This window comes from Halichoeres trimaculatus, unplaced genomic scaffold (genome assembly GCF_033239565.1).
Source record: "Halichoeres trimaculatus isolate MK-OKI-2021-1 unplaced genomic scaffold, fHalTri1.1 fHalTri1_scaffold_13, whole genome shotgun sequence".
In the NCBI taxonomy this organism is placed as follows: Eukaryota; Metazoa; Chordata; class Actinopteri; order Labriformes; family Labridae; genus Halichoeres; species Halichoeres trimaculatus.
Genome location: NW_027437191.1, coordinates 4,789,012 through 4,812,138, shown reverse-complemented (window position 1 = coordinate 4,812,138; position 23,127 = coordinate 4,789,012). Strand labels below are relative to the sequence as shown.

Sequence of the window (23,127 nt, the reverse complement as noted above, 5' to 3'; positions counted from 1 at the left end):
ATACACACAGAGGAACACACAAACGCACAGCTACACAGGCATGTCTAATTCTTTGAGTTTCCCTTAACTGGTGCTAAAAAAACACTAACAGCATGTGGGTGGTTTGAGCTGACTATCTGCTTTCAGTCACAGGGTCTGGACCACAGGTACTAGATTAGTTTTTAGTGACATAGAATCATGTAGAGCTGGATGGTGTGGATGAAAAAATATATATCGGGAATTTTTTAAGACTGTGATGGTATCACAGTATTTCTCTTTCACAAATGTGTTAAACCGGTAGTTCTATAATAAAAAATTAGACCTATTTACATGGGATTAAAACTAAATGGAGACCTCTGGTAATTTTAGAATCACACCCTGATGTCAGATTTTGGTGTGGCACATTCTCACACCTGTAAACCACTTGGTGTTAGCAGCAGCACCTCACTCTGCAGGAAAGAGGACCTCCACATTCGGCTTCAGTCAAACAATGTGCATTGAAATTTTCTGAAAATGCGTAATAGATTTAATTACCTTAAATGTAAAAGCTACTCTGCAAAGACCAGTTCTTATAGAGTCCTATCCCAGAGATTCAACCCTCAGAAATGTAGATTTTGACGTGTCTGTGCAAGTTTGTGAAGCAACAATAACTAAAGCGCTGTGATCTTACTTTGATTCTGAAGTCTTAAAGAAGGAAACACAGTTCACCCTTCACGCCTGTGCAGGATCAAAAGTGATATAAATCTAGTGTTGGCGTTTTTTTATCGTGAAGATTTATTGCCATTACTGATGGAAACTACAGGCGCAGTTCATGTGTTAAATTGTGTCAAACTGTGACTCTGCTTTGTTAAGGGGTCAGAGCCCGTGCAGCACTGACACACATACGAAGCACACGGAACCAAGAGTCAAACGCATCAGTGAAGAAGGATGATGGATGAATATCTATAGCAGATTTTAATGACACGCAATCTAAAGAAGATACACAGTTGATAGGGAACCGCGCCACGTAACTGTGTAACAGGCGGTGTGACCAGAGTGTGCTGAAAGCAAAGGGGAGCTGAATAGCCTGCATTAAGAGCGTGTGGAGGAAAGGGAATAATATGAGACGTGATGGTGAAGAACAGAAATATTCATCAGGCCAGGAAGGATTTTTGTTTGCATTCTGAAGTTAAGCAGTGTTTAAAACAAAAGGAATAATCTGAAAAGTTAGGACTAAAGCACGACAGTTGAGAGATAAATCATAATACCAACCAATCAAAAATAAAGAACATTTTTTCCTACTTATGGTAAAACCTTGGCATCAGTGTGATGCAGCTTTAATCAAGGAAAACTTCTAAGAGAGTAAGTGAGTCTTTGTAATCCTGAAGTTGAGTGGGGATGGATCAAAAACTAAAACAACAGCCTGGGCTCATCTTCTCAATGCTCACTACAGTCTATGACACAGTGAAAACACAACATTTAACCACACACACAGACCAATACAGCACACACCACAGAGGACTGGAGCAGGTTAAAATGTTTGTGAACATTTGGTTTGACAAAAATAGCAATACACTGCTTTTCTGAAGGTTTTCTGCAAAATAATTTTATCCATACACTGATCTTTAAACACTGACTCCTGGGCACATTTTCATTAAAAAAAAGGAAAAAAACTGATCTTTATGAAATATGTCAGCAGATGCATGCAGATCTTTGAGCAGTATTCATTTGGATTTTCTAGAAATGTGTTGGGTTACTTGCACTGCCAAACTGCGTTTGATGTCTGTATGCACTGATCCAATCCTGGTATCAGACACTGGCCTGATGCAGTCTCATAAATTTCAGTGACTAAGGACTGATCCGTGGGATGTATCTATTGAACTCAGTTCTATGGTCTATGGCAGGGTTCTTTAACTCCTACCCTGGAGGGCCGAGACGCTGCAGGCTTTCACTCCAACGAAAAACTCCACCAGCTGATTTCATTGATTACCTCACCTTCAAGCAGAGAGCAGGAACTAATCAGTGGAATCAGCTGGTGGACTTTTTGGTTGGAAAGAAAACCTGCAGTGTCTCGGCCCTCCAGGGTAGGAGTTGGAGATCCCTGGTCTATGGTCTGGGTCCTTGCATGTAGGCTAAGCAGGGCTAAAGCATTTCAGCAGTTTGGAGGTAAATGGGGCTTGTTTCTCCAACAACGCTAACAGCAACTTCAATATGTGCAGGTTTGATACCTGATTACAGTTAAACTGTAATTCCTGTTAGTGTTGGGGATTTACACACATCTTGCCTCAGAGCGATGCTGAGAAACTAGTCCATGCTTTCATTTCTTCTAGGCTGGACTATTGTAACTCTCTTTGATCCAGCTGTCCTAATAAGTCTATTAGGACTCTTCAGCTGGTTCAGAACGCTGCAGCTCGGTACTGACTTGGACTGGGAGGAGAGAGCACATCTCTCCAGTGTTAGCGTCTCTAAACTGGTTACCTATAAAATCTAGAATAGAGTTTAAAATTCTTCCTCTGACTTACAAAGCTCTTCAAGGCATCAGGCCTACCTTAAAGTGATACTCCGGGATGGAACAAGGTGGGTTCTATCACAAGGTTTAGGGCAGAAATTACCCCTACAGCAGTGTTTTTGTGCAGCAGAAGCCCAGGGCGCTCGCACCAAACACCCCCTCCCTGCTCCTCTGCCGGTTTCCTCTGCACTCAGACGGGGCCATATTTTACTTGACCAAAAACACAAATAAACGGACTCCCACCGAAAAAATCTGATATCGGTCTGCATTCACGCTTTATTTAGAGAATTTTCAGCGCGTTACTTTCACACAGAAACACCGCTTAATAAGGCTCTAGTTCTCATCTTGTTTCTTCATCCTGGCAGACTACCTGCCTTTGTTTATATCTGGCACGCTGCGCAAGCAGACTGATACATTAAGCGGCGAGCACCACGTAGCCAGCTGTGGCTCTGCAGCTGAGGTTGCGCCGTTTTACGACACTTGTGATAGGACCCAACTTGTTCCATCCCGGAATATCACTTTAAAGAGTTAATTGTTCTGTATTATCCGTCTAGGTCACTGCGTTCCAAGCATAGAACTAACGGGTCTAGACCTGTTAATATTTTTGGAAAGTGTCTTGAGATAACATTTGTTATGATTTGGCACTATACAAATACTGATTGATTGATTAAAATAATAATAAGGACAGTTTAATATATCGTGCATCCCTACCAGTCTTATCTCACAGTAGGGTATCTAGGTTATTATTTAACACTGATGTCAGACTGGTATCAGTATAGGTCAATACCCAAAGCCCAAGTATCACTAAAGGGACCAGAAAGATTGGATCGGTGCATCTCTTGCCCAGGTATCAGGTTAGGTACCAGGACTGTGGTGCGCACTATGACTGTACTCGAAGCCCCCATCACTTCAAATATGGCCGTGACAGCTGATTGGCTTAAAAAATCGTTCCAGAAACAAATGGGTGACCTCAGGGAGACTATGTCCATACAGTCTACGATTGGATGTGAGGGGGGATTTACTCATTTGTAAAAAATGTGTATAAAATGGCACAACCTGTTCAGAACACACAGGCTGAGTTCTTAAAAACAGATATCATGCCGAAATATTGATTTACTTCCTTAATAACTTCAATACCAAAGCTCCAGAGCTTCATTTTTCATATTATAACAAGGTCAGTGAGCCAAAATGACATGTTCTGGTAAAAATAAAAGAATATTGAATCTTCAGTTTTAATGTCTACTGAAATAATCTGCATTAAGAGCCCTTACCGGATCCACTCCCTAGATTGTGCACTTGTGTACCACTCCACTCATACCTACTGACTGCGGCTGATTTATGAGCTGTGACCAACGCCTGACGTCCAGGTGTGCACATGCCAGGATAGGTGCCCTACCTTCATCAACATGCACAGGCTGACTGCCTTAGTCACTGCATTAAATCAGCCACTCATTCAACGCCTCTCCAGAACAGCAGTCTTTTGTGACATCCAGAGCTGTCCCCGTTCCTCTCACCCGTATCTCTGCTCGTAATAATAGCTCTGACCCTCAATGTGGGAGAAATTAATCACAATGACTTTTCCAAAGTTAATGGATGTAAAGAGAGCAGGAGGGAGACAGAGGGAAAAAAAAAACACAGCCATGCTTTGCTCTACGCCCTCTAAGCGTGAAAGGCAAGGACGAGCTGGATGCAGAGAGGTGCTGCTCTGATTTTAGCCCCCTCCCCTTCCCCATGATGTGCTGCAGCCAAGCCAGAGAGACGACAGAGAGGACAGGGCCATGAGTTAGGAACATATCTCATCTGTGCCACCTCATCACACTCAGTAAAAACATCTTAGGAATCATCAGAAACTTCAAATGTGTTGAACTGACAGAGGATATGAAAAAACTCAGTAGATGTTGACATAATTTAGTGGCTGGGAGCAGATTTGAGGGATGAAATGGGACACAGGATGAGAATATTAACTCATGTTCTGCTTTTCAACTGAAAACCACAGAAGACAGAAAGACACTGGACCCCTCTGATGTGTGTTACTCCTAGACAAGTTCATTTGAAGCATTTTTTGTTTGTAGAGACTGTCCTGAAGATGTGTTCAGACCAAAGCAAAAGCACAGTTTCACCTCCTGATACTCGCGGAAGTTTTACTATTTTGCACAGCTCCCTGGGATTTTTTTTTTTTACCTCATTCTCTGGTATGACCAAAGTTTCCCCCTTAAGTCTGCAATAAAGAGTCATTAAATATTTGATGGGGCAGATTATTACTGCTATGAATAAGTTTTCTCTTCTTTAGCATTTGTTTAAAAATCCCTTCCTTTGGGGATAAGTTTATATCCAGAATTTAACATTTAGATGTTAAAACCAATAATGAATGATTAAAACAGAAGTTAGAAAATGAAAAACTTTAGTTGACTTGTGTTTCTGTACATGTTTGGGAACATTAAGGCCCATTGTGTTTGTACTGTCATACATATCAGGGTCTCATTGACACTTTAAGGGGATTTTGAGGTTTCTTTTGCTGAAGAGGCGTCTGTAAATGATCCGTGGTTACGCTTTGAGATGTGGTGGAGAACCAGACTTTTGTTTTCTGGTTTCAAAACATGCAGGGTGAACTTTCTGAGTCAGGATTTTCAAATAGCAATTAACTGATATGAAAAATCCAACAATGACTGACACTATTTCCTTGTCTTGAAAGTATTTCCTGAATTAAGTGTTTACCAGAAACAGCTAAGGCTAACTCAGCTGACACAAAGTTCTGTGTGGAGCTTCTTTATATATTAAACAGTGCTGAGATCAAGTGCAGACTATTTGGTCATATAAGCATCAGAGAAGTGTCAGACAACGGAGCGCACCGAGAGTGAGGCACCTTTTTTTTAAAAATGTCCATCCCAAGCAGCTAGGTAGTTATCAGAGTCCAGTTTGACCTGTAACACAGGGATAAGACTACCAGACGTGTTTGACGTGCTGTGTTGGTTGTGTAGTTGCTTTTCAAGGGAACCTCAACTAAGACAACTAATGGATATTGTTTGATAAACATTTGTATCAGCGTTAAAATGGCTACAGACTGTTAAATTTCTTATAAATGTCCAACAATTAATTTTTGCTCAGGGGCCACCATTGTTGTTTGATTGCAATGCATTTTAGGTCTGCTGAAACTCTTAGTTCATTTAAATCCAGGTTGAAGACCCACCTTTTTACAGCTGCCTTTTATTAGAGCATTTTAACAATTCACTTTAATATCTTGTCTTTAATTCTGCACTGCAAATTTTATCTTAAAATCTGTTTTTTATTGATTTTTAATTGTTTTATTGTATCTTTTTAATTAATCTCCTTTTTAATTGAATTTAAATTGTTTTCTATCATTTCTTCTGCCTGTAAAGCACTTTGAATTGCCATGCTGAAATGTGCTATAGAAATAAACTTGCCTTGCCTTGCCTAGGTAATGATGTCAAATGGTGTATACCACTGTGTTGAAACTCGTAACAGTATGTCGCCATCTAGTGGCAAAATGTTCCTGTGCTCCTGTGAAACACGATACAGCGTTTGTATTTTTGTCTGTTCGTTGTTAAACACAAGTTATCGCTTTTTTGAAAAAAAAAGAAAAGAATATATACACACACACACACACACACACACACATATATATATATATATATATATATATATATATATATATATATATATATATATATATATATATATATATATATATATATATATATATATATATATATATATATGGTTTCCTTTCAGGCTATATGAAGAAAACTGTTAAACCCATCACTATAATGACATGTGAGGTCCCGGATATATGGGAAATGAGTTGAAATCCAAAGAAACCTAACCTGATCCAGCTATTGATCCTGACTATTTCTCTAACAGGCACCAAGTAACATTGTAGCTGTGCAGCATTGATCCACCTGTCTTTGCTCGGGGGGCAGAGTCACCTTATTTACTACTGATTTAAATGTCCCAATGCTGATCAACTCAAAAGTACACATTCCAAAAGACTTCTAGGTATCCACACCTTTCGTGTGAGGAAAAATATATTACTTAAATGGTAAGATTCTAAACCTCCAACAGTAGCTGGATGGCACAAAGTTATCTTTGATATCTTACCCATGGAATATCTGACTTACAGATCTAAGTGTATGATAAATGTTTTCTATGACATCTAGTCCCCATTTCTAAAATTGATTGGTTTTAGGCTTATAAGTATTGTAATGAAAGGTCTGATAGACCATAGGAGTTTGTGACTAACTCTTTATGAAGTTTAACACATTATGATACAAGTAGGTGTGTTATAAGGCTACCACATGCAGGGTGGTGAAGCCTGGATGCTGTCTCTGACTATGTTGTATTGTGGTTTGTAATTTTCCATTTTTGAAGTGTAACATGGCCCCCCCTGTTTTGTTTTGTTTTTTTGCCTTTTTTTGTTTGTTTTGTGTTATATCTGTATATGTGTCCATAGGTATGCATATATATGTGGATATATGTGTGACAATATACACCTGTTATATACCATACATATGAAAAAAAAATCTATAAAGATATTTGGACAAAAAAAAATGTCCTAAAGCATCACTTAAAGTTCTGCTAGGAAGATGAGTTAATGTTAACACTTGCTTTGGATTGACTTAGGATTGTGTTATTAAAGGTGTACGATCCTCCCTGAATTTATGTCCATGAATTAAACATACATAAAGTTTATACACAGTAGAGGCTTTGCACTGACCTGCATCATCTTTTCTTATCTTTTTGCTTATTTTTGGTCTGAACCCACCCTGAGGCACAGAACAGATTGATGTAAATGAGCAGTTTGTATTTGCAATCGTATGGAGTGACACACGTGAGAGGTAAAGTCACAGCACTGCAACCCACAGGTTCAGCTAAGCCAGCTCCACCCGGTCACCATGAGGCCCAGTGGTTCCAGTGATACCTGTGACGACGATCTTGGGGATATCCAGAATGGTGCCGTGTGATGCCGTTTTACGGTGACCTCGTTTAAACTGGGGATGTGCTGCGAAAACACACACACACATACACACTCACACTAACAGCTGCAAACACAACTAGCATGCAGACTTAAGACAGACGAGGGACCCACAGCTTGTCCTGAACTGTGGGCGACACACATGCAGAGCATACATGGTAACGTGCAAGGGCAGCATGCACCGCATCCATTCAAGGCGCTGCAGAGAGGTGCTGCAAACACTGTAAGCAGCTGCTGCATTTCTCAGCACCAACAGCAGCAGGCGTTCAGCTTCCATGCTGTTTGGATACAAGGTTTAACCTGGCAATGCACAAATAACAGAAACTTCCTTTGTTTTAACTCTGGGATTCTTCAACAGAGTCCTGTTTTTACTTATTTCTGGCTTTAAATGTCTAAAGAGAACAAACAAGTTTGGATTCACTCCTGTAGATTGCCGCAGCTTGCATCTGTGAAAGACTCTGGACTGACTACAATGTAATCTTAAAGTACAGAAGCTTCAGGTCAAACTGTGCTCACTTTTAGTTTTTTTTTGCCACCGTCAGTCTTTGTTTCTCATTTTAAGTTGCTGACAACTCCATCTAAGGAGACTACATCAACAAAAGAGTGACTTCAGAGTGCGGAACCAGGGGCCTGTACTATGAAGCTGGATTAGCTCTTAGAGAGATAACTTCCTGGACAAGTTTCGGGTTTTCCGTACTACGAATGTGGATCTCTTTTTATCCCCGGTAACTGATGCTGAACGCCAAACCTGGTCCGGAGCAGGTTAAGTTCCAGGATAAGAGCTCACGGGGTGTGACAGACTGCTCGCTGACCAATCAGCTCTCTCAGGCAGGCATGAAAGAGTCCCCAGTCCCCAATTTGCTCAGCCGGAGTGAAGTCCTCCAGCACGGGACCGCCCCCTGTCTTATTGGCCCAACATTTTTTCTTATGGGCTGTGAACAAACAATATCTTACTGATCATCATAACTGAGACATCGTCAGGGAAAAGTAGAAATGTGTGCAAATGGAATCTTTCATACTGACCACTTTGAAGGATGTTTTTATATTTATTTTTTATTTGATCCCACGTCCTTTTTCCCCACTGCTATTGCATCTGCAATACAAACTGCCTATAATCAGCGTTTTCCTTGGGATTTGTAGGAAAGTGGACTCTTTCTAATTATAAGATCGGATATGATGCTGATCACACACACACTGACTGACAACATGAATGAATAAGGACCTAACTGCCCGTGTCGTCACATGATGAGATAGGTCTATTAATATTTTGGAAATTTACGCATTCACAGAGTCGGTGATTTTTTGCCAGCAATCCCTCCAGCTTCTCGCGGCCGCAGTCGTGTTGCTCCTGGCCTGGATAATACTGTGGTACTCCTCGTATTTTTGCAGTATTATTTGCTGCTCCTCTGCCGTAAAGTAGGCTGCTCTCTTTTGAATTTTGGAAAATGCTCCGGGGCCGCTAACCACGCCCATTTTATGTGTACGCGCACAGATCCCAGTCGGATTCACTTATCGAGTTGATAACGAGCTTCGTAGTACAGCAGTTCTAGATAACGGAGATCCGGTGAAGTTCAGCGAGTTGTCGCAGAGTTATCCTGGATGACTTAATACAGCTTCATAGTACAGGCCCCTGAAGTAGCTGGTGGACCGCTAACTTGAATGTTTAGCTTTCTGTGCTACCATATGCTAACACAAAAAAGGCACCTAGTTTTACAAACATTGTACAAACGACCAGCAATTAATGACTAAAATGCTTTAGGATCTAAAGTTCCTTTGTCTATTAACAAGGTTTGGAGCTTTTAAGAGTGTGACTTGAAGTTGGTTGTAGTTTAAGATCCCACTCAAGACAACTTTTCTGCTTTGTTGTCAGACACTTTTCATAACACCCTTAGTTTTTGTGCTGCACTCTGATCAAACAAAATTTTGCCCTAAAGCCTAAAACCAAAATTATTGGTGATTAAGGCTCCAAACAGCTTTCAGATGTAAATATGGGAAATTACCTTTAAATCTTTAAACACAACATCACCTACTGTACATTTTAACAAAAACTCCTAAAATGTACTGTTATTTCGTCTACACAGATGAGCCTCTGTTCCAGAGCGTACAGGAGAAGACATGGCTGACCGCTCCGTGGATTTGTGTTAGGAATCACTTTTATCTTCATGGGGACTCAAGCCTTCGATGAGAAAATAAATCCTGTTTCTGAGGAAGAAGTTGCTTTTGTCATGACAGAGCATCACTCCTTCATTCCATCTCCACATGCTCGGTTGTCCTGTGCCAGTTTCTTACAAAAACAGAAAATCTAGAAATAATAGGAGCGTGCCAGGTTTCCTCATAAAGCTCCTGCTCTGCCTCGGTTTGGTTTATCTTGAAATGTGTTTGTCTGGTGTTACCTGAAGGTGCGAAGGGCATCTTCGGCTCCAGCTCAGACAGGTCAGCACTCATTCTTTTGCTGTCAGATGATGCCAGGCACTGAGTTCGTGCAGGCAGACTCTCAACGCTGCCCCCCCTGGACAGAGGCAGAGTCCTCAATGGGTCTCCCTGGAGGAGGGAAGACATTTTGAATACAAATAAATAATACAAATAATACAAATAATTACTCACATTGTTTCAATGCTTCTGATGATGAGGAGCTGATTTACCTTTGGCTTGAAGTGAGGAGCGAACTGTGGCGTTATCTTGATGGTGTCGTTGCTCCCTTGAGAATCACTGTGCTCCATGTTCACTTCACTTTTGTTGCTCGTGCTGGTGCCTGTATAGTCCACATATGAACCTGTTTGCCCCCAAAGACACAGGACAAACAAGACGTTAAGAAGTGAAACAACTTCTACCTTCCTCTGGATGCATCATCTAAAGGCTTCTCTGCTTTTTGAGTTTGTTCACTTCACTGAAAACAGACAGGAAGTAAATAGCCTTCCTGCTTCAGTCCTTTGACTATATTTGTTATTCATCATATTGGATCTTGTGCAGCTGTGCATTAAATGTGCACTATGAGACAAAGCTGTGCATTTTCTCAGAGCCTGGGTGAGGCTCTGAGATTTTCTTGCAGCACAGGTGAATCCAAAAGTCCAGACTTCTTTTTCTTGAGGATGACTCTTGTACCTGTACTCGTTGCAGAGTTGCTCTGTCCCTCATCTGAATACTGGTATGGATACTGCAGCGGCTCATCATATCCAGGGAAGTACTGCAGGAAGAAAAAGAGGAGGATGTTTTCACAACTTTACCCGTTAACATTTTTGGATGATTAAAATTTGTTGTACTGCAATGTTTACACTGTAAGCACACAAGGGCTGTTGCGTACATAACTTTGATGTCTGAGAGCAAAAGCAGCACGTAGTCCGTCTCACACAACTACACAGCCTCTGCTCTGCCTCCCTGGCTCACTGACATGACAACAATGGTTTGTACTGAAAGTATGACGTCACCAGCAGTAAAATATGTTCTGCAAAAAACATCAGAGTGTTTGGTGCATGATGGAACAGAAAAAAAGAGGGATTCTATGGAGAGTCCTAACAACCAAAACTGCCATCGGGGAAAAAAAAGAAAAAGACATTTCTTTCCCATCTCTCAAAAGTGCACCACATCAGCCAATCACAAAATGGTATGGTTACTAGGACAGAGACAAAGTTTTAGAAATTAGGGAGTAAGCAGAGAAACAACATGCTCCAAAGTGAGACTTGATCGACTTGTGACTTTTAGCGTTTGGACTATAATGATAAGGAGTAGTGTAGTTTTTGGTTTTGTGCGTAGAACAATCAGGCATTTCATGACAATTATTCTGTAAAATATTATTCAGAGACTTAATGGTTTTGGAATTTTTTGTGTTTAATGCAAATGGTTGTATTACCTTCTGTTTGTTTAATTTTTACGTTGGTGTTTGTAATTTTCAATTTACATTTGCATTCCAAGTTAAAATATATAACATTAAAATGATTCATACAGGTTTATGGTTTTCACAGTAGAAAAATATCAACTTTTTCCCTACTCTTTTTTGTGTTTTTTTTTGTTGTTGCAATTTTAGGTTCAGTGTTTTCATACATTAAATGAAAATAAATTAATTATTGGAAAAAATATTGATATGTGTAAAATATTGCCTTTCTGGTTGGATTGTATGCATCACGGCATCACTGCAAGAACTTAGACTAAATATTGACATACAGTATATCATAAACCGTAATATGGGCAATAAATATTAAGATATGAATAAAATGCCATATCACCTTGCCCTTTTCTGCAGCTCAGGTCAGAGCCTCCTGAGAAAATGAAATGCATTTTGTCTGCTTGGATGAGTATCACACACTGAGTGACTGATTCAGCAGCTTCTGCACCCACCGAATGTGCAAATGTGTCAAGGCGCATTTATGTTCACAGAGCTGACAAACCCCAAATTCTCAAGGATCAAAACAATGATTCGCCTCTGGATGAGCTAAACATAACAGCTCTACAGGAAGTGCTAATATTACTCTGAAATGACTGTAAACTCATAGGTTGCCAGACATTTTTAGAGTGTTTTGACCGATCTTTTACCTACAGAATATTGTGTTCAATGACAATTTAAACAGTGAAACTACCAAAAGAAGAGCAGGCTCTCCACTTTTATGTCTCTCTTGCTGTTTTTGATCCTAAAACTAGAGCCAAAACTTTTGCAATGTGCAACGTCTCCCCATGTCTCATGTCTCCCATTCTTTTCCGTTGCTAGGCGCTACCCAAGTAGCTGCCTGTTGCAGCAGCTCTCTCTTTGTCCGTTTCTTGTCATTTTTTCGTCTCTTTTTCGTAATCTTTGTATTTGGAGTGGATCATCACTTTGTATGGTTCATTGTCGGTCACGGACACCAAACTTTTTGTGGCCCCGGCGGTATTTTTTACTACTTTTCTCCTGTGTTTGTCTGGAGATCCTACATGTAACCATGGCTGCATTGTTTACATGTGAAATTAGCTGTTAGCAGCCTGTAGCATGTCAATGCTAACTAGTGTAGGGCTTGATGATTTCCCTCGAGCTGAGGAGGAGGAGGTGAGGACGTCGTGCTGGTTCTCGGATGTGAGCTGGGAGGTGACGACGTGGACCTGTCCTTCCATCCATCGTTGTTGGGAACGTGGGATCTAGCCCCGGGGGATGGATGAGCTAGCTGTGCTAACCCAGCGGCATCGTGCTGTTCACGGACGTGGCTGACGGAGCTGACATCGGACGCTGGCCCCACATTGGAGGAGCTTCGCCTGCTGTGAGCAGACAGGATCCAGGAGACAGAGACTGAACAGACTGCTGGGGAGGCTGAGTCCTGGACCCTGTGGAGGTGGAGACTGGCTGGGCAGGAGAGTGGTGGACGAGTGGTGGACGGGATGTCGTCATCTAATTTCTTATGGACCTTTTTGCACTTTCTATACTCTTTCTTACTTTTGTTTTCTTAAATGCTGCGGTGACTCCTGAATTTCCCCTCGGGGATAAATAAAGTATTTTCTATTCTATTCTATTCTATTCTATTCTATTCTATTCTATTCTATTCTATTCTATTCTATTCTATTCTATGTCATCCCACATCTTCTCCTCATATTCATGCTGATCTCTCATCCAAAGAGAGCGCTGCTGTCGCCTACAGTGGTTTACAAGCCTGATATTGATGGACAAGTTCTGTCAGACCCCGCCACTGAGAAACTTAACTGATGTCTACAGATGCAGATTTCAGTCTACTTTATTTATCCCTGAGGGGCAGTTACATTTCAGCTTCATCCCTTCCAGAAACACACAATAACAGTGACATAAACATGGGGAGACAGGAACGGGAGAACTGGGCAGTCAGTGGTTGTAATTGAATGAGGTCTATAGACGTCAATAGCAGCCGATGAGTTAATAAAATGATCAGGAGTTAAATCAGTCTGGATCTGTCTGAGGACCAGAAACCTGCACATCCAGGCTGTATAAGTGAGCACAATGAAGTGGAACTGTTTCTTCCTGTTACCACCTCTGTTCAGACTTTCAGAATGCTCTGTCTGGACGAGCTGTCTGGTTTCTGTTTGCAGGAAGCACCAGAAAAGCAGCTGAATGTCACATTTAAGATCAATGTCTTGTAGTCGTCTAATCCGGTCTGTGATGGTTACATGATTTATCTCCCAGCCGTAGTGCTCGTAGCTCAGTGTGTCTGGAAACTTTACCTCCAGCGTTCATTACCTGGCTCTGTTTTCACATCACACTCTGCTCTATGTGATTTGTGTTTTTCATCACAGGGAGTGTGTGCCGTGTGTGAGGACAGATTACCTTCATTAGATGAGTCATGATCTTTACGATCTCCTCCATGGAAGGCCTCTGAGAGGGGTCTTTGGACCAGCAGCGAGTCATCAGACTCTCAATGGGCTTGGGCAAATTTTTGATTAGAGGAGGTCTCGTCCCTGAATGAAGAAAGAGGGAAAAAGAGTAATGGCTCACACAGAATGAAGAGAAATAAATAACTTCAGGCCAAACTCCAGACAAGCAGAGAAATAAAGAAAATTTATGCTTAAATCCCCGTCCCCCCTCTCTTCAGGACTGTAATGATTCAGGCAGGTGAGAAATATCAAAGTTGACCTGTGGTGTTATTAGTGGCCCATTAGTATTCTCCTCCATTCATCTCTGGGATGAAGATAACTGCACACAGCGCTGCATAGGTGAACAAGCTGTACAGCTACTTTCCTTTGACAGACTCTAAAAATGCCCAGGCCTGTTTCTTAATACTTCAGGGGGTAAATGGTTGAGTGGAACAAAAAGTTAGGGAATCACTTGACTGAATTTGAGTTAGATTTTCATCCAGCGGTTGAGAAACAGGCTGTAATGGCTGCAAATGTCTCCCATTAAAGCACGTCCACAGCGTTCTGTTTTTGTTTATCAAAGCGTCTGACGTTAGATGATTCGTACACAGAAAGAGCTTTGTGCTCAACAGTAAGAGGCCTCTCTCATTAACTAAGCAGCCGTTACTTTGTGCTCTCCAGAGACACAGAGCCTTTTAAAGTGGACATATCATGCTTGTTTCTCCTTTTCACTATGCCAGACTAGGATGCCTGTAAAGCATTTCTGCCCTCAGTACAAGTCATTTAGTTCCTTCATTGCCCCACAATAGTGTTCTTAACATCCTCATTTTAGGCCATTCTGAAGATCTTGTTGAAACGCTCCGTTTCCAGAATGACCTCCAGTAACCTCGCAACGTCACAGCCCTTTGTACTCTGATTGGTCAGTTCTATCAGAGGGGCGGAGGGGGTAGAGCCAGGGGGCGGTTTTTGCAGCATGGCAGTCACATTGAATGGGGCAGACCGAGCGAGTTTGCCGTTTGCCAAAACTTCACTGTAAGGCATTGATAGCACTAATAAAATGGCAGAGTGTAGGATACGTCCTTTTGTATTGGACCCCGAGTCAGACCCGGACGGTTCTGCAGCTCAGGAGGAAGAAAATCCACCTGGACACAGATCATCTCAGGACGCTTCAGTGTGGTGAGTCAAACCGGTACTGTAACATGTATAGTTTATACGTGGAAATATAGGCAGACTTCACCAATAAACTATTTCTATAACAGGGCTCCATCCTGCTCCTTCACTTTTCTCTGTCTGTTTTATCCATCATGCTGAAAGTGTAGTCTAAAGATCGCCTCTACCGTCAGTTCCTCACTATGTTATTACCGCAGCATTATTGTGGTCCAGGTTCACAGTGCATGTCAGAACAAGCATGCAAATATCACAGTCTCACAAGTATTACGACATCTGCTAAAACTGCAGTGTTTTAACTGCTAATTCACCATGTAAAGCCGAGCTGCTCAGCAGAGCAGAGTCCCTGCATCCAGCACTCAGTCGGCTCTTGGTGGGTGTATCCCTCGGTGGTGGTTGTGTGACTAACTGACATCACAGAGGAGGAGCTGCTTTATCAGATTACTCCAATAAAAAGAAAGGATCCTCGTGTCGTCATGAAGGTCGAAATCACGCGACCAACTGGCAATGACCAATTTTCAGAGGCATCAAATCTCATTCTAGCATATCAGAAAAAATACAATATCTCATTTTTTGAAAATTCAGGGAGTGTAAGGTCTTGTTTTCAAATTTATTATATTATGTGTAAGTATTAAATCACGGAACAGCATGATATGTCCCCTTTAAAGACGGCCACAAAGATCTGTTTAGTGAGCAGAAATTTAATGGTTAGTTTTTGATAATTTTATGGATTTGTTAAGATGATAACTGTCTTTAGATTTGTTTTGAAAAACTTGCGGTTAAAAACAGGAGCAACAGCTTAAACTGATGTGATAAATAGCAGAAGTTGTGTAAATTGTCTGTATACTGATGAAAGAGGAAGTGTCAGGGTGACACAGTGAAAATGAATGACAAAAACAAACACTAATGGAGATATTATGAAACACTGGTCTATTTTAGACAGCTAAATGTGTGTCTCTGCTCCAAAAGGCTGTACATTTCTTTGAATATTGATAATACTGATAAAATATTCTTGATACACCAAAGCTGAGTTTTCCTAAAGAAAAGTTTGGGAACCCTTGAACGAGTCTATCAACACAACAGCTGATAATTTCCATTTGTTTCAAACTGCTGGTGTGAGGCAGGTGTTGGCTGAATGAATAATCTACATGCTAACCACTTAGCCATTTTTGTTGCTGTTAATTTTTCATATTTTCCATAGGAAAAGTTGAAACCTGTGTCAAAGAACAAAATTTTACCCTTTGAAATCCCCAATCCCCGGACGCAGCCACATTAGCTATGACGTTGGCTGTGAGTTTTTCTTCAAGCAGCTACAGGGTGCCTGGCGGTCACGTGACCTGAGCTGTGCCTCTGATTTGAAAATCAAATGATCCTTATGACTTCTAAATTGCAGAGATAGAAAAAAAATCATTCACCGTACAGTGAGAGTGCCAATAGTGAGATTTTAGACCCAAGCCGTTTTTTGAACCAGGCTGCAAATATGCTTTTTAATGCATTAAAAGTCAGTTTTTATGGCTGGGTGTGTACGTGACTTCAAGTCTTTCTGCAGCCAGCCTCCAGTGGATTCTTGACAAACAGCAACTTTTAGCATTTCTGCATGGGCTTAATTTTTACTGACCAGATGTTTTCGCACCATTTGTAAAGCCAAGGTCAAAGCTTTTCAAGTCACAACAAAAATAAAAATATTAAGGCCCCAGAGACATCCAGGAAGCTCTTTTGAGGGTGTCAAATCAGATCCTTCTTCAAGTACACTCTGTACTTGCAAGAGCAGTGCTCTAATGTTTACAGGCTAGTGTTTCCTCAAATCAAACACTGCAGCTTTGCACTTTCTGGAAAAGACTTAGGGCTGGGTGATTATGGCGAAATTATAAATCACGACTGACTGAACCTTCTACCTTGATTTTGGTTAATGCACGATTATCCTGCTCTCAACTCAGTTTATTCTGTTAATGCTAGTATGATTTTAGAACAATTAGGTGAAATAAACATGAAAACTTTCGGGTTATTTACTGAAACAATGAGACTGGAAATGTACATCAGCTGAAATGGACGTGTTTGTGATAAAAAAACAAAACATCTACGCTGTTATCGTGCATCTTAATATTGCAATCTTGTACTGACTAAAGCCTGGCTCACACTATTCTCGAACCAGTTTAACCCAAATTCTCCCGACAATCGTCAGAGAAATCTGATTCACAATCAAAGTCAGGCCTGATGTTCGGTACAGATTATCTTCTAGTATGAGCGGGTGACGTATCATTTTCAAGCCCACGATGGTCACTCAGAGTCGTCCCAATCATTTTCATACATGTTTGATATTTATTGGGATAATCAGCTATTCATTCTCTCTGAGGATGACAACACCCAATCAGAGAGAGCCCCCTACAAGAGACCGGACGACAGACAACAAACTCAGACAGCTCATTGTCCACTAACCACAACATATGGTTAGATAATCTTGGGGAAATCCTGTAGTTTGTGCTGGTCATTATCTTCAAATCTTGTTGTTATAGTATGCTTAAGATTTAAGAGAAGATGATCTGTGAAGATTCTCTTTATGTGTCTGATAAAACCTAGTTTCTAGATCTTTTAAGATTTTTTAAATCCTGTAGTGTGTGCCCGGCTTAAGCTCACAGTCTGATTCCTCAGGCAGCATGTAAACACACTGTGTGTAGCAGAGCGGATGAAACCGAATTAAGTGGCTACTTTCCTTCTTCTGCTGGTTTTCTGGCAGCATTCATGCTTTGCAACACCTGGCTGCCTGTCATGTAACTACACAACCAGTAGTGTATTATAAGGGGATGGTGTATTAGCAGAGAAAGAACAACAAAGGGAAAAAACGAAACAATAAACACAGCAGTTTTACATCGGTGAAAAGCTCTAAATGTCAGTTTCAATTATTTTTTGATTCGTCGCCCAGCCCTAAAATGACGGTCATATTTCACAGCCATTCACAGGTCTTCTTCTGCTTTTCACTGATTACATCCATGTTTGATTTGTTCCCACCCCTTCAGCTGCGTTGGCAATATAGCGACCATTGAGGGTGAGAAGTGTCCAGTGTTCCACACTCAACTTTTTGACTATTTTGAGTGAAACTTAGAAATCAAAGTGCTTTGCGTTTTTCAATATTGTCAGTATGAACTAGGGGTGTAATGATCCATCGATATACATCGATATATCGATTGATTAAGCAATGATCCAATCACATCGATGGAAAGTCGAAACATCGATCAACATCATGGTCTTTAATGTACGACTTTACGGACACGCATGTCCATTTCCGTCCAACCGCAAGTCGTTCTGAAGTTTCCTCTCAAGCCTCACACACTCAGCGTATGAGACACACATTTGAACCTTTTCACTCTCTGACACGCCACGCCTGATATTTCTCCTGCTGTAAAACGTACTGTTTAGCGCTCACCAAGTCACAACGCTGTAGGCGAACGTGTAGCAAGACGCTGTTAGCATCACAGAGCTAAAGTGAGCCAGACATATCGGCCAATCATAAAAGGAGTGCATCATCACACGACTGCAGTGAGTTATCTCATAATTTGATTTTGTAGCCACTGACTCATGAAATTTCACATAGTTAAAAAGTCGAACGGCGAGAGCTTAGTGTCATTCCTCCTCCACATCGACTATTCCACAGTGAAACAAAGTCTGATCACACTGACATACAAACTGTGGTTATCAGGCTTCACAGTAAAAAAAACTATCAATGTTAACTTAGTTAAGTTGATAGTTCTAATTTTGAACAATAGAAATGTTTGGGTTTAATTAAAATCAAAGCTTCACATTTTTGGTTTGATAGAAAATGTTCAAATGTTGGAGGTCAATAATAAAGTTTGTGTAATCAGTAATTTTTTAATTATAGTGTTGCATCATTACTTGATATAATAAACAAACATTACAGTATAACAGTCAGACCCATAAGGTAATTGTGGGGGCAAAAAAGCACCTTACCTGAATTTAACCAGTTTTAATTTTAAAACATAATTAGATCATACAGATGGCTATAATCCTCTACAAACGGTCATACCCAAAGGTCAGCACATCGTTCCACATTTCAGTAATAAAACTATCAAAATTGTTTTGTATTTCTTTCTTGCCTCAGGTGAAATGGTGCTGATTGTGTTCAGTGAGGACATATCGTCTTAAATCAATCGAAGGCCTCTGTATCGTATCGTATCGTATCGTATCGTGACAGACTTTGTGATATCTGCAAATATCATATCGTTGTCCAAAGAATTGATATCGTATCATATCGTCATGAAACTGGTGATTTACACCCCTAGTATGAACGCACTCAAACACTCCAGATGTACCTACCTGTTTGGACCTACTGGAAATAAATGTTCAAATTCAGCTATGGAGTGAAAAAACACAGATCACAGACAAGACTCTGAACCGTAAAACACCCAAACATGTTTAAAAACAGAGCTGAGGTGTAAAACTGGTGGAATAAACCTTTTAACTTTCACCATATCCCAGCATTCCTAACAGAGCAGCTACCTCTGAGGACTCAGTGATGGAAAGACATAGCTTTAGCATTGCACATACACACCGACACACCGACACACCGACACACACACACACACACACACACACAGTCAGTGACTCACCGTTGTGCACAGCCCACATGATGCGGAAAGCCGGTCCTCCTATTTCATCAAAGGGCTTCCTGCGTGTGATCACCTCCCAGAGAATGATCCCCCAGCTGAACACATCACACTTCTCGCTGTAATTGCTGCCTGAGTTACAGAAGAACACACAGCAACACTTAGGTCCTTTTCAGGCGAGACAAACGCTCTGTTTGACATCGCTGACTGAATGATGAAGCTAATTCTCCGAGGCACGTTTGAGATGAGTGTCTGGGAAGCACAGCAGCTTTTGTCTCATCTTCGCTCTCACAGAAGGGATGAGGAGGAAAATAGGGGAGCAATCTTTATCAAGAAACAGCTCCTGTGTTGCTTAATTACTGAGTCTATAATTGCTGAATTAAAGTGCACATCACACACCCATTAGAAGTTGCTGCGCTGAGATGTTCTGGTTGCATTTCACTCTGATGCAAATTAGTTGTGCAGAGTTCATGCAGAGGGCAGGAGTGAGATGTGTAATTGCACAGGAGGCTTGTAACTTGCCTCCAAAAACAAGATAATGACCAGAGCTTAATTCATTTTTTCCTCCTGACCCTCTTTGCCAAGAACGCGTCTCATCATGTAGAAATACATTAGGCTGAACGAGAACACAAATTCTACAGCGTTGTCTCTCGAGGGAAATAAAGCCACCAGCATCACTCCATTCATCTTCCCAGCATGCTTTAGGAGACGACCATCAATAACGCAGCAGAGTGAGGCTGCTGATGATGAATCAAGAATTAATGCCTCCATGCTGGGAGCGCTAAGCTGCTATTAGTGTGAAATGTGACAAAACAAAGTTGGCCGCTTGAAAGAGCAGGAGAGAAACGGCAGAGCGGGATCTTTGTGGGGATTTAGAGAAATCAAACTGGATACACATGAAGACTTTTCAGTTAAAAACCATCTGACAGGGAAGGTATCCAAAGCTCTTCAGCTACTTGGAATGCCGCTCATACTTGCCTTCAAATACCTCTGGGGCCATCCACGCTGCACTTCCTTTGTTGTTGGTCATGTGGGTCTGAATGTCGCATGCTGTTCCAAAGTCGCATATCTTCAGCACAGTGCCGCCTGCCACGAGAAGCAGACTGGGACAGAGAAAAGAGAATAAAGCCTGTTAGCAAAAGCTTGTTTGAGTATAAGATACAGAAAGAGACTGACAGTGATGATGGTTCTTTCTCAGATTGAAAGCTTTTAGTGTTTCTCAGTTTTTATAGAACAAAAAGAAACACTGAAATTAAGTTTTTGCTTATATATTTTTGCCTATATTTACACTAATTGATTGAGATACAGATGAGTTTGTGTTTTGAAGCATCTTTACATCCCTGCATCAAACAATAAAATTCTGCAACCACTTCTTCATCACTGCAATCTCACCCTTCACTATACCATTCTATCCGACTCTTATAATGATGCAGCACATAATTTATGTGTCTAATTAACTTAGCTATATTTCTGTCCTTATATTAGATGAGGTTTATTTTTTACATTTTCTTAACTATGAAAGAAACCTACATTTTCCCCCTTACTGGAATAAAAAAAAAAAGAAAATGATTTCATCATCAATTAAAAATGCTAAATGAAATAGTTTCTCTTGGCAGGTCCCACTGACAAATCATCCTCTCCTTAAAGGATAAGTTCGGATAATACAGCTTTTACATTGTTTATAGAATGAAGTAGAACAAACTACTCACCCAGAAGGCTTTCCTGTTCCAAGCAGTGCTTCGGGAGATATTTAGATCCAAAATCGTGCAGCGGACGTCTGTATAATGGGATCCATCGGGGCATAGACAGTGCAGCTCCTAAAACTGCATTAACCGTCCAAAAACTTGTGTTTTTCACCAATATTCCATCATGGTCCGCTCCTGGTTAGTCCTCTGCCGCAGTCTGTGTCACTCCAGACAGCGCTGTGTGGCTGTAATGACCTCTGAACTGAAGAAGTGGAGTCAGCTCTCCAGAGAGTACTGCGCATGCGCGGAGGGGCAAACGTAAACAAAGTCTTCATCAGTTCAGAGGTCAGTACAGCCACACAGCGCTGTCAGGAGTGACACAGACTGCAGCAGAGGACTAACCTGGGGCAGACCATGATGGAATATTGGTGAAAAACATGAGTTTTTGGACGATTAATACAGTTTTTAGGAGCGGCGCTGTCTATGCCCTGATGGATCCCATTATACGGACGTCCGCTGCACAATTTTGGATCTAAATATCTCCCGAAGCACTGCTTGGATCAGGAAAGCCTTCTGGGTGAGTATTTTGTTCTACTTCATTCTATAAACAATGTAAAAGCTGTATTAACCAAACTTATCCTTAAAGTATTTTAATAGCACAAGTGGATTAAAAGGTCTAATTTCTAAGCTGTATATTTATATTCTAGAAATGATTTATGTTTCTTTACACTTGGATTCTTGTTGGCAAACGGATGTCCCTATTCCTCATGATTTTGACTGGGAACTAGTATGGGACTCTGTATTACTCTCTAAGAACCCCGATCACCAACAGATTCATCTAATTCATAGGACCTACACGACACCTCGTAAACTTTACAATATGAAGCTGAAGGCCGACCCTAACTGTTCTCTCTGTCTTGGTTCAATAGGTACCTATTTTCACATGGTGTGGAAATGCCTAGAAGTGGCATATTTCTGGGAGGTGGTGAGGAACAGTATGTCCAGTTTGTTGTCTTGTGATATCCCCCTTTCACCTTTGGTTTTGATTCTCAGTGGTCACGGTTACTTGAGGAGTTTTTCGTCTTTCCGAATGGAATCTTTCTGAATGACTTTTCGGAAAACAATAGTACACATGGAAAGGAATATTCCAATCTCAGGTCCACATGCGCCGCTATAATCAAACAGAATAGTCAATGGGGCATGCGTAGAAAAACGTAAACATCGCGAGATTTATCAAAGCTGGAGGATGACAGTTTGTTTATCACGGTATTGCAATACTCCGTATTGCGAGTTTTTCGTCCGTCCAGTCTTGAAATTATGTTAAGTTCTTTCAAAGTTTGGATCAAAAGCAAACTTTCCTCCAGTGCTGACGGCTCTCCGCCATTTTTAAAATTGAGGAACGTCTCTAGTCGCGTCTTACATCTTATCTGAGCATGCGCTGAAAGAACTTACCCTGACAACTTTCTATTTGAGTGGATACATGATACCTCAATCGGTTTGGGGAAGGGAATATTCCACCCCTGTGAAACCTATTAAATGTCCATTGGGATTGGCACTTTTCTTTCAGAATGAGGTGTAAACAAAGGTTAAATTCTTTCCGTTTGAGCAAATAAACCGAATGCAAGCGGAATATTTGGGTCCGTGGTCCGTTTGTATACGTGGCTATTGAGAACTAGAACTGAATCATCAAGCAGTGGAAAAAGGGGGTCTTGAGGGACTGGGCAAAGGGATCAGGTGCTGACTTGGTCTTCAAATTTCCCAGATCCTCATCTAGATGAGCATGACGTGCTGACGACCAAGACCAACCCATGGAGGCTGGCTCACAGATGTGAACGTCTTGGAGCCAAATAATGCAGCACACCTTCAGAGGTCAATTAGAGTCCATGTCTCACCAGTCAAGATCATTTTGGTGCTGCGTTGATG

At 41.1% G+C, this 23,127-nt stretch overlaps 1 protein-coding gene across 3 annotated transcripts in view; it reads right to left on the bottom strand.

Annotated features, from left to right (window-relative positions):
- map3k7 (mitogen-activated protein kinase kinase kinase 7) overlaps positions 1-23,127 on the bottom strand; it is a 48,744-nt gene that overhangs the window by 12,653 nt on the left and 12,964 nt on the right. For 2 of the 3 annotated variants that reach the window (XM_074684912.1, XM_074684914.1), the window contains exons 7-13: positions 20,494-20,622; positions 19,523-19,647; positions 13,708-13,838; positions 10,560-10,641; positions 10,100-10,230; positions 9,851-9,998; positions 7,404-7,484 (exon numbers count right to left, since the gene is read on the bottom strand). In XM_074684912.1, the coding sequence (XP_074541013.1) occupies positions 7,404-7,484; positions 9,851-9,998; positions 10,100-10,230; positions 10,560-10,641; positions 13,708-13,838; positions 19,523-19,647; positions 20,494-20,622 (827 nt within the window). The remainder of the gene's footprint in view (positions 1-7,403; positions 7,485-9,850; positions 9,999-10,099; positions 10,231-10,559; positions 10,642-13,707; positions 13,839-19,522; positions 19,648-20,493; positions 20,623-23,127) is intronic. The other variant, XM_074684915.1, reaches the window with a different exon arrangement.